This window comes from Fusarium verticillioides, chromosome 5 (genome assembly GCF_000149555.1).
Source record: "Fusarium verticillioides 7600 chromosome 5, whole genome shotgun sequence".
Taxonomy (NCBI): domain Eukaryota; kingdom Fungi; phylum Ascomycota; class Sordariomycetes; order Hypocreales; family Nectriaceae; genus Fusarium; species Fusarium verticillioides.
In genome coordinates, this window is record NC_031679.1 from 1,118,817 (window position 1) to 1,135,105 (window position 16,289).

Consider the following 16,289-nt stretch of genomic DNA (forward strand, 5'->3'; position numbering starts at 1 on the left):
AGAGAACCGCAGCAATGGCCGCCGAGAAGCCCGATAAGAAGGAGAAGAAGGACAAGAAGAGAAGCGACGAGTCCGGCGTCTCAAAGTCCAAGAAGGAGAAGAAGGATAAGAAGGACAAGAAGGAGAAGCTCGCCGCCGCCCTTGAGGAGAAGCTCCAGCAAGATGCCCCCGTCGCTGCCGCTGCTGCTGCCAACATGGACGAGGATTCTGATGCTGAAGAGGAGAAGGCCGCTGAGCTGCCTCTTGAGCGCGTTGTCGTTCCTTTCGCCCTCCCCGTGGCGGATGAGAAGGGCATGAAGAAGGTTTATAAGACCATCCGAAAGGGTATGCGACTACAGTGAACGATGTATTTCGAACAGATCGCTAACATTTCACAGCCGCCAAGAACAACACCCTGAAGCGCGGTGTCAAGGAGGTCGTCAAGACTCTCCGAAAGTCTCCCCCTTCCGCCCCCGGCAACACCTCTTTCCCCGGCGTTGTCATCATCGCCGGCGACATCTCTCCCATGGACGTCATCTCTCACCTCCCCGTGCTGTGCGAGGACCACAATGTGCCCTTCATCTTCGTCACGTCGCGCGCCGAGCTCGGCGCTGCCGCCAAGACCAAGCGCCCTACATCTGTGGTCATGATCATGGAGAAGGCCGAGGGCAAGAAGTCAAAGGACAAGTCCGCTGACAAGGACGGCGAGGATGATGGTGAGGCGTTCGGCGAGAGCTACGCGTCCCTCGTCAAGTACGTGCAGAAAGAGTATGGCAAGCAGGCTTTCTGGGTCAAGGGTGGAACCAAGTACTAGGGGGACAAGGTCCATCGACGACGCGACAGTGCCGTCATTGTAGGAAAGGTCCGAAGATGAAGAGAGAGCCGGGATCCCCAAAGATCAAGAAAGAGAAAGGGTACCCTGGAGCGGATGGTGTGGTGTGTTAGAACAAGTACAAGTCTGGATGTATTATACCAGAACATCTAGCCGGAGAACCAACGGCTGGATGAGGGCTTTGGCGGCGTTCAGGTTTAGCTATTGCATTAAAAATGGGACATGATTATCAAGGGTCCTTGAAGTTGAAACATGGCAGATCTTGAGCTGTAACCTGTGAGCTCGTGATGTTGATATGTTCACGAAGTTCGCATCATTCGTCAAGCCACGGCACGCGACCCAACCTCAACACCACCACAATACACCCGAATGTGACAGCTCAATACCGAAGCATTGTCACAGCTGGAACCTTCTCTGGATACTCGACTTAGTCTGATCACATCATTGACTGGCTCTAGGACAAACCATGGCCTCGGCATAATTCGAGTCTTTGGATAACCTCAGCCACACACTAACGATTGGCAGTTGCCGCAAGGTCCCTTTATGGTAAACACATCACTTCATAAATAGCTTTCCGGTGGTCGAGTACTATGCATTCAAGTAATTGACATCACTTTATCAGTTTATAGTTTTGTTCATTTGTGTGGTATTATTTTGCCTTATTGGCTTTCTGTTATAGGTACATCGTCCCTATCCCTAGGTATTTCACACAGGCCCGAAGCCGCGGTATAACAAATTCATCACGAAAACCCTATCCCGATCGTGGGGAGATTAAGAAACCTTGGTCAAGAGAGGATTTACTCAAAAGGGTTGGTTCGGGTTCCCCACCAGGTGAGGAAGACGGAGAGACCGAGGGTCTCAACGAGCTTGGTAGCCAGGCTGACGCCGACGGTGTCGAGAGGTCGCTTCTCTACGAAGATCTGAGCAATGTACTGTAGAAGGTCAGTTAGTGAGTGAATAGATGCAGTAGGAGGGAAGAGTGAAAACATACGCCGGGAGCAGAGGTAGCGAAGAAGATGAGGGATCCAAGGTAAGCAGCGCCCTTGTAGCTCAGGGTACCAGTGGCGTTGATGAGAGCACCGACACCATAAGACTGAAGAGCAGAGCCGATGAGGGAAGAGCCCCAGGCGAGAGCAGCACCGGAAGCCTCCTTGGAGCGGATGAACTCCTCCTTGGTGTTGGCAGCCTTGGCGCGCTGGTAGGTCTGGCCGAAGATGGGAGCGAGGACGGCGAGCTCAATGCCGTGGTTGAAGGCCGTGCCGAGAGCGATGGCAGAGGGCTTGACGGGGGGGAGATAGTGCAGAGACATTTTGATGTGATGAGTTGAAGAATTTAGAGATGGGTATAGCTTCAATTGGTTGGTTGAGATGAGTAGTTGAGTTGGAGTGTGAAAGATCAAGGTGGTAGGTATAAGGTAGCTGGTTGGATTGGATCCTTCACAGTATTTGTACTCTCGAGCTCGTCACAGATCTCGATCTCGCATCATTGAGAAAAGCGCTTCCGGGTGGCTTGCCCTTCCATTGCCTTGACTGTTTCTCGGGTTCTCCCCTCCTCTCATCTGCCCTTGTGTCGTCACCAGATGTGATGATGTCACCATTTGGTGAGACAAATTTCAACTCTGGACCGTTTTCCTCCATGTTCCAGCCACTGCAGCTGCTCTTCACTGCCACTAACCGATTTAATTCACTGGCCTTCACTTATTGCGGGGTGCATCTCTTATTTTTTCCTCTGCTCCCCTGCCAACTTTGTATCTGATCTGACGTTTACGTGTACGACTCAGACATGTCATCCATCCATAGCAGAGCTCACCCACTCACTCACTCACTCTTACATGCTCACAGCTGCTGCCCTGTCTGCAATTGGAGCTACAGGAGCTTGATCTCCTGCGGGCGGGGCAAAAGATGGGGAAGCTTGCTTGGTCTAGGCTAAGGTGCTGTAGGTCCAGGTCCAGGGCCAGGGCAAGTGTCTTGGTGACCAGGGTTTGTACCAGTAGCTGCTGCTGCTACCAAGTGCAGCAGAGTTCATTTCAGTTCCCGTCCATGAATGCAAGCAAGTCTTAAGCGGGAAACAGCGCCATAACCAAATGGATCTCTAGCACAGTACTCCGTACAGACTACAGAGTACCCAGGCTTTCTCAGAAGTGAGTGACGAGTGACGGTGTCACGGCGTCATCTGCATCTATTCCTTTCCTTTCCCTCGGCTCTCTCTCACACACAATAAACCCCGGTCATATCAAAGCCGGCCATTGTTAACTTTTTCTTCTGCCATTGTCTCCCTTTCCAGCCGAACTCCCCTTCAGGAGTCTTCAGCTGAAAAGTGTCTGATGTGATCCGCGGAACCGAAGCCGGCCCAAAGCTTGTTTTTTATTCCCCGTTTCCAACTTCTCAGTTCAACCAAAATTCCCATCTTCAAACCTTGTAAAGCCAGTCCTGGCCTCCCGAAAACAGCCGGCTCAGCAACACATTCCGTTTCGAGCTAACCTGCAACTCTTGTCTCCGACTTTCACCACATGCCTTTGACACCAGACCCTGTCCCTGGACATCACAATTCGAGGACAGAGGATTGGGATGTCATGACGGATTTGACGTGTGATTGTGGATGGACCCTTGTTCTTTGTTTTGTGAACACAAAGCAGCTTGTGTCTAAGGTAATTGGAAATATTTTGGTGCATCACAAGACGACAGCCAGCAATCCGGCACTTAACTTGGTTGCTCGAACGCTTCCAAAAGTGTTGTAACTCGAGCTTTGCCAATTTGGCGGTTACCCTAAGATTGAGAACCTAGTCTAAGGACTTATGAATAAAGACAACTGCATCATCATATATCCGACCCCAAAGTCGACGATATGCATAGGTAATATCATCAGAAGTTTACCTGAACTACCTTATGTCAAGCCACTCTCGTCGGGTCTGGGGTAACATGGCGGTTGCTCTCCCGCCACATCTACTCCGTAATAAGCGACCAGCTTTACCCACGTAATCTACAGCGACAACGAGAAATCAACTCCAAATTAAAGTACCTTATCATAAGTTATGCCTAATAAATATCATAGGTTATGCCATATGTTGACCATCTTCACCACCCCTCAGGGCTAACAACGCCCTAACATCATGAACATACTGCAGACCCTCCAGCAGCGGCACCAAATGCATCAAGTCTGTATCCGTCGGATCATTGATCCACCCCTGGATGGGAATCGCATTGTCTGACAAACGAATGTTAACAGTCTTCCCTCCGAAATCCGGCTGAGGCAGCTTACCTTGGTGAAACAGATAACTCAACGGACTGTTGTCCAGAATCATGACCTTGCTCAGGTCTGACTCGACCGAACTGAGGTCCTTGATGAAAGCGCCTTGCCGGAACGTGCAGTGCTGGCGATAGTATCGCGCCGAGAAATACTTCCTCTCCGCCTCCAGCCAGTCAATCACTGGATCTGCGTACTCCTGCACCGATGCCGTGAAAACAACCAGGTTGTACCACTTGCATACCCTCCTCAAAAACTCGTCGCAATACGGTCGCTTGTTAACCCAGTATAGAATCGGATGCTGCGGTCCAATCGATGTCTGCCCACCAACCCCCACATATGTTGTGTTCAAGCGCACTTCAACCATGTGTCCGGTACTCATCCTGCCGCCCTTGGACATGCTGTGTATCAAGGTTTCGTCTAGATCTAGAATCAGGGTCTTCTGCGGGCTCGTCGGTGGTTCGAGGTTGATATAGGACGGCTGCCTGCGTGGGATCAAAGGTCGAGGTGGTGCCGGTGTCTTAGGGTACTTGGTGAGCGCTGCAATGGGGGAAGTGGGAGATTTCAGATGCGCCGAGAGGTCGCCGCCGCCCAAATCACTAGCCTTTGTTCGCGCGACTGCCGATTGCGTTTTCCTATGCTTCCGCTGCCTGAGATCTTCGTCGCTGTTGAGCTTGATGCGAATTGACCTTCTCGTCGGACCGGTTTCCTCTGCAGGCTGTAGTGACTTTGATCGTGCGTGTCGACTGAGACTGCCAGACCGCGATCCATCCGATTCCGATTCCGATGAGAGGCCTGATGACGTCGATGACGATGATACGGGCCTCGGTCTTGGTGCTAGCTTCCTATATCCTGTAGTCCTGCCATAGTCTTTTTCAGAAACATTTTCAGATTCTTCCATGGTCTTATGTCGAGGTCCGTGCAATCCAAATAGTTTTCCGAGCTGTGTAAAGGGTGCGAAGTTGCCGTATTCGTCATAGAAACATGCAATGAGATAGACACCTGGAGATGCCAGTGTCGCAAGAACCCATCTAATAGAACCAATAATGCTGGAAGCAAAGCGTCGAGGGATAGAGTGCCACCATGAGCTTCGTTTTTGGCTGTCGCCTGTGTCGTTGAGCAATGGTGGACTCTCGTCAGCCGGCTTTTCGGTGTATCGCGATTCGTCGATAGTATCCTGGGCAAAGGATTCGGTCTCGTGACCGGAGAGTCTGTCGTCGCCGTGCTGGTCTTCGGAGGCCAATCCAATTGTACCAATGGGACCTCCTCCTATGCTGTTCGATCGAGATTGAGTTGGACTTGGGGGCGGCGATACGCGGGCCGTTAGGATGTTGAGGGAGTTCATCGCCACAGGCTATCGCATTCCATGAGGTAGAAGAAGCAGTTCAGGGGATACGTTCGAGTCTTCAAGGTTGGTGCAAAGAGTTCGGAATTCTGTGACGGCGGACGGAAAGAAGGGAAACAGTCCCGAGGAACGGATCGTCGGGCTATTGGCCGGCCTGGTTTCGCGGGAAGGAGAAGCCGTCGATACAAAAGCTGATTGACAGGAAGTGAAACGAATGTCAAGAAGGCATCGAATGCGTGCGGCCAAGCGAGAAAAAATAAGGATAGAGGCGAGGACTAGGACAGGGGCGCAGTACAATCGCGATGGTAGGGCCAGGGAATGTACATACAAAATGGCCGAATGATAAAAGAGTGCCAGGGAGGAATTAACAAGGACACTTTTCGCACGACAAAGCCCAAGCAGCAGAAACAAATGCAATCCAAAAGTACAGATGTCTTGAGTGATGAGACGATCAGGTTAGCCTGGTCTAGTAACCTGTCGGTTGGTTGTATAGACTGCTAGACAAGACAAGGCAAGGCAAGACAGAGCAAAGACAAGCCGCCCTCGCACGGTTGTCAGCGAGTACTGTAGTTATCAACTGTTTCGTGGCGTTGAGAGGGGAGCTGGCTGCTGGAGAGAGTTCTAAGGCTGGGGAGCCTTTTGTTGGTCAACTAAGTTAGGTCCAAGATCGGGTTCTTCCAAGCTAGAAATAAGCAGCCCTGCAGCGCTAGTTGTAAAACAGTAGCAAGTACGTAAGTATAGTGGGCTATCGACGGGTGAGGCGGGGAGTCTGTCCTTTTTTTCTTCTAGCTCGTGAGAGACAAGAACAAAGAAGCCCGTGGCGATTGATTGCTGGAGAGGAATAAAGATAAGACTGGATGAGGGGGGCAAGTTTACGAGCCGCTTTGAGCGCGCGCAAAGAGAGCGTAAGGGATCTGGTCAAATCAGATCAATCCAGAAAGGAGTGAGTAGATCACAAAGGGAGTGAGATGTGAGAGAATTCGCTGATGGGTGGCTCGATTGACGACGGATGATGGTTGAGAGGGATGGCACGTGTTGGGGATTGAGGTGCCGAGATGCTGGGGAACTGCCAGGCTTTGGAGTGGAGGGGCTCCAGCCTGCGAACTCGAGTTTCTAGGCTGCTTTCAGTGCATCACTGGTCCCTGCTACAGTAGCGCTACAGGGGTTATTGGATACCGCGGCTCGTATCAATCACATATGCTCTCCATTACAGAATTCCCAACTTTTATGTCCTCCACTATCATAAATGACCGGGCTACCTAGGTCTCTGTCTGGGTCAGAAGACTTGAGACCGTACATCAGTCGAGAAACAAAACAGTATAAGATCCTACCAAGTTTATTTCAACTTCTCTTGATACTGCAAGTACTGTCTAAGTCTTTTTGTAACCTTAGGACATGACCTTGTCATAGGTGAGCTTTATGCCACCCCTTAGCCAACGGCGTATTAAAATAAAAGACTTCTTCCACAAAGCAACTACAATCAACGCAAGTCTTCCTTTTGTTTCCCAGACAGCTCATGCCACCACAGTGATCTTGTTTCCTCCTCATAACAGCTTCGCTATTGATCTTCCTCAGATCCATCATCTGGCTCAGCTTTCACTGCCCAGGTCTCTGCTTGCAATATCCCTTCCTGGCGTATCTGCCACAGCGATGTAGGATCAATCACACCATCAGGCAAACGGAGATGGTGGATAGCATCGCCATGAGAGATTATTTCGCCCTCCACTCGTTCGATCCTGCAAAGGAGTTGATGAGAGTCGCATTGGCCAACATATCCTTGATGAGAATTACATGTGCAGACAACTTTCTGCCATGTCTCAACCACTTCTTCACTGAAGTCGAACTCGCGTGTTCCTCGCCATGTGAGAGTCGCTGAGCCATGTACCTTGATGCCCTCATCTTCATTCTTGTGGAAGATGACCGCACTAGCATCGTCGCGAGAACAGTGCCAGATCGCGAGGCTCTTCAAATGCTGCATCTTCTGCGCAACTCGGCCAGCATTCACCAAAAAGTCAGATATACGGCCCCGAGACCCTTTCGTCATGAGCGGCGTTGTGAGTATCAGCGATCGGAGTCGAGGCCAGTCACTCATCATCTTGCAAGCTGTGAAGAAGTCTCGAGCATCGATCATGAACGACACAGAGAGATGTCCGAGGTTACGGCTCTTCACGGCAAATGCTTCCCCCAGCTCATATTTTGTATGCCGGCGGGTCTCTATTTGCATGGATGCCACAATAATGGTCGAGTTCACGTTCCTCCGAGTAGCTTCCATGATCTGTTCGTTGAAATCCTCGAAAATGGTCACTGATCTGATGTGCTGCGGCCATGTGGGAAGCCCATCCTGTAAACCTATTGCACGAGAGTGTTAGATGCCGGGACATGCCTTTCGTGTCTGCCGTTGACTTACTCTGGTCATAACTCGAGCCAAGTAAATTTGGTATGTGGAACAGAACCCGCCACGGCTCGTAGTTGATACTCTCGAGATTTGGGAACTTCTTTAGCAATTCGGAGAGCGCGACGCGGTCGATTTCACGTCGCATCTGTCGGCGGATCGCGACCCTTTTAATTGCTGGAACTTTTGAGAGTCTCTTGCCGCTGATCTTTGGAATGATTGTGCTGAACAGCTGATGAACAGCTGCAGGCGTTGGAGGCGTCACCTGCTTCCCTCTGAACCAGCCGTGGACTGGATCATGCAAAACTATCTGCTTCTCAAGAAAATTTACATCATTTTCGTACTCGAATCCGTAAAGATGGTTCTTGAAGCAGTGATCCGGGTCAGACGGTGAGTACGCATTGAGCTCCAACGTTATATGATGTGTAGGCCTCCAGGTTGCGAGCGCTTTGGTCAGCTTTCGTAGTGCCTCTTTGATGAGCCTCACAGGGACAAATGGAGGGATATATCCCGGACACTGGCTACACCTATAGAGATGAAGCTGGATGTTGAGGTAAACTTTGCGAATGAGGTGCCTTTGCAGAATGATTGTTTCCAGGCCTTCGGCGGATGCTCCGCTCAACTCAAGTCGATTAAGATTTTTTGATGCAATAATGGCATGCCATTCTTTACAGACAGTGGACGCACAACTCCATCGTCTTTGACTAGAGATATCCTCTAGGATCATGCGGCGGATCTCTTGAGGGAGAAGAGCCCAACTCGAGTGGGAGGCCTTCTCAGCTCGTGTCTGGCTACGGAGCGTCACCATGATGACAGATAAGGTTTGTACATGAAGATGAGGAGAAGAGGGAGAAAAGTAACAACAGACTGTTTGAAAGGCCTTGTATCTGAGTTTGTAAAAATATCGGATTCATTGTCATAAACTTTGTAGACACTGAGCATACCTACTCGGGGGGGGGGACATCTCTTAAAGGGAGGAAAGAGCATCTACTTTATTTGATCACTCCTGGCATCCTGCCCTTTAGGCTGACATGATATTATTGATTAAAAATAACCGTGATAGTCCTTTTCTGTCTACTAACTGATGTCCAAAAACACCCCCCTCTCGCGTAGGTAAGGTAGTTCATCAAGCTGTGAGGTTATTGGTACATGGAAAGGCTGCTATGGTTTGTCGATGCTAAAAAGTTTCATGTGAAGAACCCGAAAAATCAATATCAGCCATTCAACTGCCGACATATTGTGAAGAAGGAATCATCATAGTGGTTAATGTTGATAGAATTGAGTATTCCACTTACACAAAGCGCTTATATCTGTACTTATGCATGGAATAAGATGATCTCAGCTACTGTCCCGCTTAGACGAACTAACACAAGAGTTAATATATGGATAAACCATACTTGTAAAGGTCTCATCAAGCATGTTAGTTGTTGCATGTTCTGGTCCTCTAATAGATAAACGATAAATCGTGTCGCCGTGTCTTTCATAGGGCGGCTGTAGGTTGACAAGGGTTGGGAGCAAGGGCAGCTTATTAGACCTGGCCAGGTTGTGGATCTGTCGGGTTTGCATGTTCGTTTCGTTTTCGTATCTAGAATTTGCAAATGGCCGGTTGGTTCTGGACGGTGTGACTCTTTGCATGTGAAGAGGAGTACCCTTGTTGATCTGGTAAATATATGCCATGGTATGTCTGATACTGAGCAGCATTTGGCACTTTAGACATGAGAAACCTCTGCCCTAAACTGCTGAGGTAGATGAGTCCCATACAGCGATGGCGAAACGTGATAAAAAGAATAAATAAAAAACCATCCTGCCGACGTGAGGACTTATTATTATGGTCGTCCGTTTGGAAGGCGTTGAGTGAAAAGGCCAACACCAAGAAATACAGCAGGACGGTTATGATAAGTCATTCTTGTGCATCGAATATGTCACTGAAATAATTGTGTTTGATGGTTTTAACGAACCAGCTTGATCACTTTCTTGGCAATAAAGCAATAGATCGAGCTTCGGAAGATCACTCCGTAATGCCTTGAACATTGCCAGCTCATCAACTTCCATTCTTGAAGTTAGTGACAGCTCATACATAGATGATGGCGGTGAGTCCAACTCTCCAAGAGTGACAGCGAATATTGATAAATTGCATGTATCCCACCTTTGATTGCAAATCTGTGGTATTCTCCCAAGATTCTTTCGATAACCAAATTCATCGAATTAGTCCTACTCGACGTCTTAGTAGAATCTGCCCCTGTCCCATTGTCGTCATGGCCTGCACTCGGGGCTCGGGGTATAGCCCCACAAAGCGACAAGGCTGATGGCCCCCACCCGGACCTGAAGCCTTGCACAAAAAAAGGCTCCGATGCGAGGAGGAATTGATTGACTCATATTCACAAACCGTACAATTCGTTCCAAGCAACGATCGTTTTGCCTGTTCAACAACGTCGACGCTTCGCACAACGCCTGCGAAATCTGTCACTCGGAATCAAACAGAGAATAAATCAGCATCTTTAGATCCAAAAGCATATCTTCTCTTGGGCGATATTTGTGTTTGACTCACAAATCACCCCTCCATTTCACCCCGCGAATCGCAGACATCCCACCCCGGCTTCACTACATACCAAGCTACGACCGACCGCGAGTGTGACTCCGACCGATACACCTCCTAGTAGATATGGCCCCTGTTTCTGCAGGCTACGCGCCTGATCTCGAGAAATATCTCAGGTCTCTCAAGGGTCAAGCACTGGAATCCTCTGTTGAGAGCCTCATCTGGTGAGACACACGCCAAGTCCTTTGCCAAGGTGCTCGTTACTAAAGTGTTCGCGATGCCTTCAGTCTCCTCAAGCGAAGACAAATCAAGGGCTCTGAACCCTGCGCCGTCGCTACAGCCCACATTCTACTCCAAGTGGTCGCCCGATCGAAATGGTTCAACGTTGACAGCTTGATCGACAACGTCTCGCGTATTGGTCGTCGTCTGGTCGAGGCTCAGCCCAAAGAGCTCGTTATCGCCAACATTGTGCGCCGAGTTCTAGGCCTCATTCGCGACGAGGCTGCCGAGGATAGAAACGAGGGTGCGAGTGAAACCCCCAGCGACGCCCAGATCACGCCAACCGATGCTGTCCCGAACCCAGATGCCCTGTCACATCAGTGGCCTCCTTCGACATACGGCAAGCAAGATTCTGCCGGAGACTATATCACCAACAGCGCCAAACCCCCACCCGCTCGGCCAGGTCCTCTCTCCTCTTACAGCTCCGTCAACGTGCCTAAGACTCTCTTCCACCTCCTCTCAGTGTCTACACCCGGCGAGCTCGCGCCCAGCAGCCAGGGATCGCCCCTAGGTCTTTCAGGAGCATCAACCCCTTCGTGGAGAGCTCCTTCGGCTCAGGTTCATGCTTTGAGATCAGAGGTTATAGACGGTATTGAGGAGATCAAGGATGAGATCAGCTCTGTGGACGATCAAATCGCAGCTTTGGCTGATGTTCAAATTCACCCTGGCGACTACGTGCTCATTCACCAACCCTCACCTACAGTCGAGCGATTCATTCTTCGCGCAGCCCTGAAGCGCCGGTTCACAGTTCTCATCGCGACCGAGCCACCGAAAAAGCAGACCCCGGAGGTCCCCCATGCTTCATTCCGTAAGAAGCTTGCTTCCGCTGGTATCACGGTGATCAACATCATGAATGGAGGGTTGATGGCATACATGTCCCGAGTGGACAAGGTCATTCTGGGGGCGCACTCGATTGTCGCCAGCGGTGGTGTTATGGCCGATGCTGGCGCGACAGCCATTGCTCGAGCCGCAAAGGAGCGAGGACGTGCTGTTATCGTCCTCGGCGGCGTGTACAAACTTAGCCCTGTAAACCCATATAGTGGCGAGCACTTGATTGAGTGGGGAGACTCTGCCAGCTTTGTCAACTTTGCAGATGGGAACATGGTGAACAGTGTCGAGGTTCGGACTGCTCTCAATGAGATGGTCCCTCCGGAGCTGATCGACATATATATCACCAACTTGTAAGTAAAGATGGCGTTGTGTAAGGCAAACAACTAATTCTCTTTTCAGGGGGACACACTCAAGAGATCACTTGTCCAGTCTCATCGCAGATCATTACAAGACGGAGGACGTCGACTTTTTTCAAGATGAGTAATGGAGGAACATCAAAATCAAAGGACAAGAAAACGTCGCAAAAGTTGTGCCTTGCATTCATTCATTTCTCGGCGTTGAGCGAGACAGGGTTTCCATTATCCAATCCAGTCAAGGAGTGAAGGTACCATAGAATTTGCTTGATAGCACATATCACCAGCGTTTTTTAAAATTTCAACCATATTGGGTTGAAATCAGCCTCACACAAACAAATTACCAGATTACGCCGCAACCGTATGCATCGTATCGAGTCGTGTGCGGTGTATGAAAGCAATGACGACGCGACGGCCCAAGTCAAGTCAAGCATAAGTTTAGAGTATTGCCAGAGTGATCAGAGGCCGGGAACGCGGCACCACAGCTGTCAGTTAGTCTAGGCTCCCTCGCTCGGCCGCGTAAGCACCAGCTCGGCCATTGGACGCAGGGGATCCTTGGGAGTCATAGGGCTGCGAATGCGAGTTGCGTAACCCCCTGTAAGGCTCTCGCTGTAGGGCATTTTCGCATGGAGTTCGGTGATTTGATCAGACTGGACGGAGGTTGAAAGCGTTTCCTCTTTGGTCATGATGTGAGTGATAGCTGAGGGTCATTGACAAAGATTAAATAAAGGATATGCCCTTCTCCTCACGCTATGATGCATTCACATTCGGATAGCTTTGAAAGCTTACAGTAGATTAATCAGTGTGCTATTGTATCACACCATCAGCATTCACCTCCCACCTATTCTCTCCCCATTAATACCTACCCCTCCATAATCGCAGCACCTCCTCTCATCATGACAGCTCCATCACCAGCCATGGACTCTTCTACCAGCAGAAACAATCCCCCATATCTCACAACGGGTCAGGCCCCAGCAACAGCTGACGATGCGCCACCGCCTCCATACTCAGAGACTGATATCTACTCTACCTCTTCTCAGCCCCCGCACTCACCGCATGCTGGCTCCGTCGCCGGCTCCGGGTACGGCCCCGCAGCTCCCGGTGATGATACCGCCTCCCGCATGTCCTCGACTTCAACTACAGAACCCATCTTCACTCCGCCACTTACACCTCGCACCGAATCTAATGCCAACGCAACAACGCCTACGACACACGAAATCCCCCTCTCCCCCAGTGTAGCTCTCTACTTTGAGACCCGGCCTGTCCCAACATCAGCGTCTCAATGGGAGCCTCAGATCCACACCATCACTGTGAAGCCGAACTCTGTGCCAGATGATATTCCTTATCCGGAGAATTGGGCGACTTCGTACGATATCACAGCCCAAGATTGGGCCACTTTTGTTAACTTTCTCCTCCCCGACCACGATTCTGTCCGGAACGAGGCTATCTTGGGTGAAAAGGGCAAATCAGAAGATGGCTCAGATATCAAGTCGTCTTTTGGTGGCGACGGAAGCGTCAAGTCGGAACGACACACAACTGATCCTAATGAACTACGTCGAAAGCGTGCAGAGGTCGAAGCTATCGTGCAACAGTGGAACTCTGGCTTCTTCGCTCCCCGAAATGTCATGGTAAGGCTTCAGCCCGAGGAGCAATCGCACATGCCAGGAGGATGGGAGACCACATTCGACGATCCTCCAGTGCAACTCCCACCACAGGCTGGACCGTCCTCTCCGAGAGACGCGATGCCTCAGCGCAGGCCTAGCGGCTGGACAGGATCTTGGGGCGGCTTCCAAGTTGACAACGACAGCGTCCGGTGGGGAGACAGATTTGTTGCCGATAGCAATGGGCTTCGTATAGGAAACATTGTCATGGACAGCAGGGGAATTCGCATGAACGGCCAGCCTGTGGGAGCCCCTTTTGGCCCTGGGCCATCCCAACCACCACCTCCGAATGCTCGCAACATGCCCCCTTTTATGCCCGGACACCCAGCATGGCATCAGGGACCTCCTGAAGCCCACACCTTTCCCCAACGAGGGCGAGCAGCTAGCCATGATCACCAAAGACGCCGCTCTCGGTCGTCATCTTCATCTTCTTCCTCGTCCTCAAATTCCTCTTCTAGCTCAGAGTCCATTGGCTCTCTCCCTGACTACGACGATCTCAAGGACCAGCAGCTGCCCGTTTACATCGCCCGTCTACAACAATGGACGGCTAATCCTCTTGAAGTGCGCAGCAAGGCTGATGTAAAGCAATTGAAAGCTGAACTTAAAGCCTCGAACACAAATGGCATTGCTCCCAACATCGACCGAAAGGCTCTTAAGATGCAAGGCAAAGCCCTTTCGCAACAATGGAAGACTTTGAAACGTCAACAGAAGAGGGAACGGAGAGATCGAAAGAGAGATCTTAAGAAGAAGAAAAGGGCTGAAAAGAGGGAAAGGAGACAGCAAAAGAGGGAGATGAAGGCTGCACGCAGAGATCATAGGAGGGGCCAAAGAGGTCGAGGCCATGTTGAGACACCTCCTGTTCCTGCGGTGCCTCCTTTCCAGGTTCCTCCCGTCCATGTTCCTGCAGTAAATGTTCACGTTCCTCCTGTCAACGTCCCAGGCGTTAGAGTTCCTCCACCAGCTCTCGGTGGCTGCGGATGGTCAGGCAGAGGAGCCGGCCGAGGAGATCGAGGCCATCATAGTCGAGGCAGAGGTCGAGGCTGGGGTGGTTGTGAAAGTCAGGGTCCCTGGAGCAGAAGTCGAGGAGGCTTCCAAGGAGGCTGGCCAAACCACTGTTCGTTCGGATCTCCCGGTCGAGGCGGTTTCTTTGGTGGTGGAGAGTGGCCATCTCGCTCAGGAGAAGGTCCTCCAGGTTCATGGCCAGCAGATGCCAACAAAGATGGCAGTATTCCGCCGCCAGGCGCGGCATCAGCTGCAAAGTACGACACTGTCTCTGGAATAGAGACTGAGATTGCAACAAAGCAAAAGGATATGGAGGCGAAAGAAATAACTTTGAGTGAGCGCAGGGCGCTGGAAAAGGAGATTGAGGCTCTTACGGAAACGATGGAGAGAACGAGGCTCGAAGCTGATGAGGCTTATGCTCGGGAGTTGGCTGAACAACTTGATGGCTAATGATGATTCTTCGACTTCTTATGTATTTATTGGATAAGCATTTCTTGAACTTCGTATTGGTATCTATCATCAAAGCGACGATCCGTCTCCAAGCCAGCTATACAAAATTAAACGGGCTACAAACTCACAAACCTCACTTCTATACCACTGTCTAGTCTGTTTAACCTAACGGTCCTTTTAGAATTATTCTTGGTCATAGTTCTTACTACTTGAACTCTTAAACTTAGAGCAGTGCTTGTGATCCATTTTAACGTAGTTCTTGATAGATCCGACCTTTCACTCCTCAGTTGTACAGTGTCCCAAGCGTAAACTCATCGGCATCATGCCTACCTATCTTTCAGCTACTCATGACATATTTCACCTGGACATCACAACTTTTTATCTATCCGTCTATTAAAACACACATTCCCCCTTTTTTCATATTCTTCTTTCCTTAATGCTTCGAGTCATCCTTTTCCACCAACGAACCGACGCCCAAGCTTCTCCCCACTGCAACCTTCATCTTCTTCGTCTTGTCCTTGTCCTTGCCGGCTTCAGGATCACGGCCAACCTCACCCACGGCTTCGCCCTCGTCCTCGGCTTCTTCCTCTTCCTCTGCAAGGGCCTCGTCGACTTGCTTCTTGATGCCTCCGAGATCTAGGCGCATGCAGAAGGCGTCCTCGCCGTCGGCGTAGTATTTGGACTCGGTCTTCTCGTTGGTGAAGCCGAGGGTGTTTTCGTAGAGGTGGCGGGCTGCGGCGTTGGAGACACGGACGTGGAGTGAGACGTATTTTGCCTGGAATGTTTCGACCATGGCCAGTTCTACATGGGTCAGTTTATAATCTGGGAGCAGTATCTCGATATACTTACGGCTTTGGCGCATCAACTTCTCGGCAATACCCAGTCTTCGGTGTGTTCTCATGACGCTCAGACTCGTGATGTGTCCATGTGGAATGCCATCTGAAGGCTCCTCCTCCATCTTAGCGAGGACATATCCGACAATCTTGGGGTACTCGTAGGGGTCCTTCTTGGGTCGCGAGACATCAACGGCGACGTAGCTCAGTTGAGGCCATGAGAGGGCATGGTAGAGGTAGTACTTGAGGAAGTAGTTTTCGGGGAGGTTCTCGAGGTTTGCGTGCTGAATGAGGGGCAAGTCTGCGTTTGTGAGGAGGCGGATATCCATGGCTGCTTGTGGTTCTGTGGTGAGGCTCAAAAGAATATACGTATACGTAGGTAGTATTTGGATGTCGACAGAGAATGGTATAGCTTCAGCCCACTTCAATTCATCAAGCGGAATCGGCCCCTCAATTCACGGCGGGTCAAAGTTTGCGGTCAAAAGTCAGCCCGGAGGTCGACAGTAAAGCCCCCCGCGCCGCAGAGGGACAACCCCACTACGATGCTCTGAAG

The 16,289-nt window shown here is 50.6% G+C and overlaps 8 protein-coding genes across 8 annotated transcripts; 3 read left to right on the plus strand and 5 right to left on the minus strand.

Moving 5' to 3' along the window:
* Positions 1 to 14: 14 nt before the first annotated feature.
* FVEG_03035 (H/ACA ribonucleoprotein complex subunit 2) lies at positions 15 to 1,070 on the plus strand (the record flags this gene model as incomplete). The annotated part of the gene is made up of 2 exons (XM_018890603.1): positions 15 to 324; positions 378 to 1,070. 2 exons carry the CDS (start codon positions 15 to 17, stop codon positions 791 to 793), a joined length of 726 nt encoding a protein of 241 aa, XP_018746947.1. The 3' UTR covers positions 794 to 1,070.
* Positions 1,071 to 1,400: 330 nt separating this feature from the next.
* FVEG_03034 (hypothetical protein) lies at positions 1,401 to 2,578 on the minus strand. The gene is made up of 2 exons (XM_018890602.1): positions 1,803 to 2,578; positions 1,401 to 1,743 (listed from the first exon to the last, which is right to left on the minus strand). The coding sequence occupies exons 1-2, from the start codon at positions 2,118 to 2,120 to the stop codon at positions 1,609 to 1,611; spliced, it is 453 nt and encodes a 150-aa protein (XP_018746946.1). The 5' UTR covers positions 2,121 to 2,578; the 3' UTR covers positions 1,401 to 1,608.
* Positions 2,579 to 3,541: 963 nt separating this feature from the next.
* On the minus strand, positions 3,542 to 6,462 carry FVEG_03033 (hypothetical protein). The gene is made up of 2 exons (XM_018890601.1): positions 4,070 to 6,462; positions 3,542 to 4,015 (listed from the first exon to the last, which is right to left on the minus strand). The coding sequence occupies exons 1-2, from the start codon at positions 5,397 to 5,399 to the stop codon at positions 3,864 to 3,866; spliced, it is 1,482 nt and encodes a 493-aa protein (XP_018746945.1). The 5' UTR covers positions 5,400 to 6,462; the 3' UTR covers positions 3,542 to 3,863.
* A 373-nt stretch (positions 6,463 to 6,835) lies between these two features.
* On the minus strand, positions 6,836 to 8,599 carry FVEG_03032 (hypothetical protein; the record flags this gene model as incomplete). The annotated part of the gene is made up of 2 exons (XM_018890600.1): positions 6,836 to 7,748; positions 7,807 to 8,599. The coding sequence occupies 2 exons, from the start codon at positions 8,597 to 8,599 to the stop codon at positions 6,958 to 6,960; spliced, it is 1,584 nt and encodes a 527-aa protein (XP_018746944.1). The 3' UTR covers positions 6,836 to 6,957.
* A 214-nt stretch (positions 8,600 to 8,813) lies between these two features.
* FVEG_15171 (hypothetical protein) lies at positions 8,814 to 9,603 on the minus strand. Its single transcript, XM_018904292.1, has one exon. The coding sequence runs from the start codon at positions 9,490 to 9,492 to the stop codon at positions 9,130 to 9,132; it is 363 nt and encodes a 120-aa protein (XP_018746943.1). The 5' UTR covers positions 9,493 to 9,603; the 3' UTR covers positions 8,814 to 9,129.
* Positions 9,604 to 10,453: 850 nt separating this feature from the next.
* Positions 10,454 to 11,921, plus strand: FVEG_03031 (translation initiation factor eIF-2B subunit beta; the record flags this gene model as incomplete). Its single annotated transcript, XM_018890599.1, has 3 exons — positions 10,454 to 10,551; positions 10,615 to 11,787; positions 11,837 to 11,921. The coding sequence occupies 3 exons, from the start codon at positions 10,454 to 10,456 to the stop codon at positions 11,919 to 11,921; spliced, it is 1,356 nt and encodes a 451-aa protein (XP_018746942.1).
* Positions 11,922 to 12,686: 765 nt separating this feature from the next.
* Positions 12,687 to 14,903, plus strand: FVEG_03030 (hypothetical protein; the record flags this gene model as incomplete). Its single annotated transcript, XM_018890598.1, has 1 exon — positions 12,687 to 14,903. One exon carries the CDS (start codon positions 12,687 to 12,689, stop codon positions 14,901 to 14,903), a length of 2,217 nt encoding a protein of 738 aa, XP_018746941.1.
* A 123-nt stretch (positions 14,904 to 15,026) lies between these two features.
* On the minus strand, positions 15,027 to 16,248 carry FVEG_03029 (acetyltransferase). The gene is made up of 2 exons (XM_018890597.1): positions 15,753 to 16,248; positions 15,027 to 15,704 (listed from the first exon to the last, which is right to left on the minus strand). The coding sequence occupies exons 1-2, from the start codon at positions 16,063 to 16,065 to the stop codon at positions 15,337 to 15,339; spliced, it is 681 nt and encodes a 226-aa protein (XP_018746940.1). The 5' UTR covers positions 16,066 to 16,248; the 3' UTR covers positions 15,027 to 15,336.
* Positions 16,249 to 16,289: the final 41 nt, after the last annotated feature.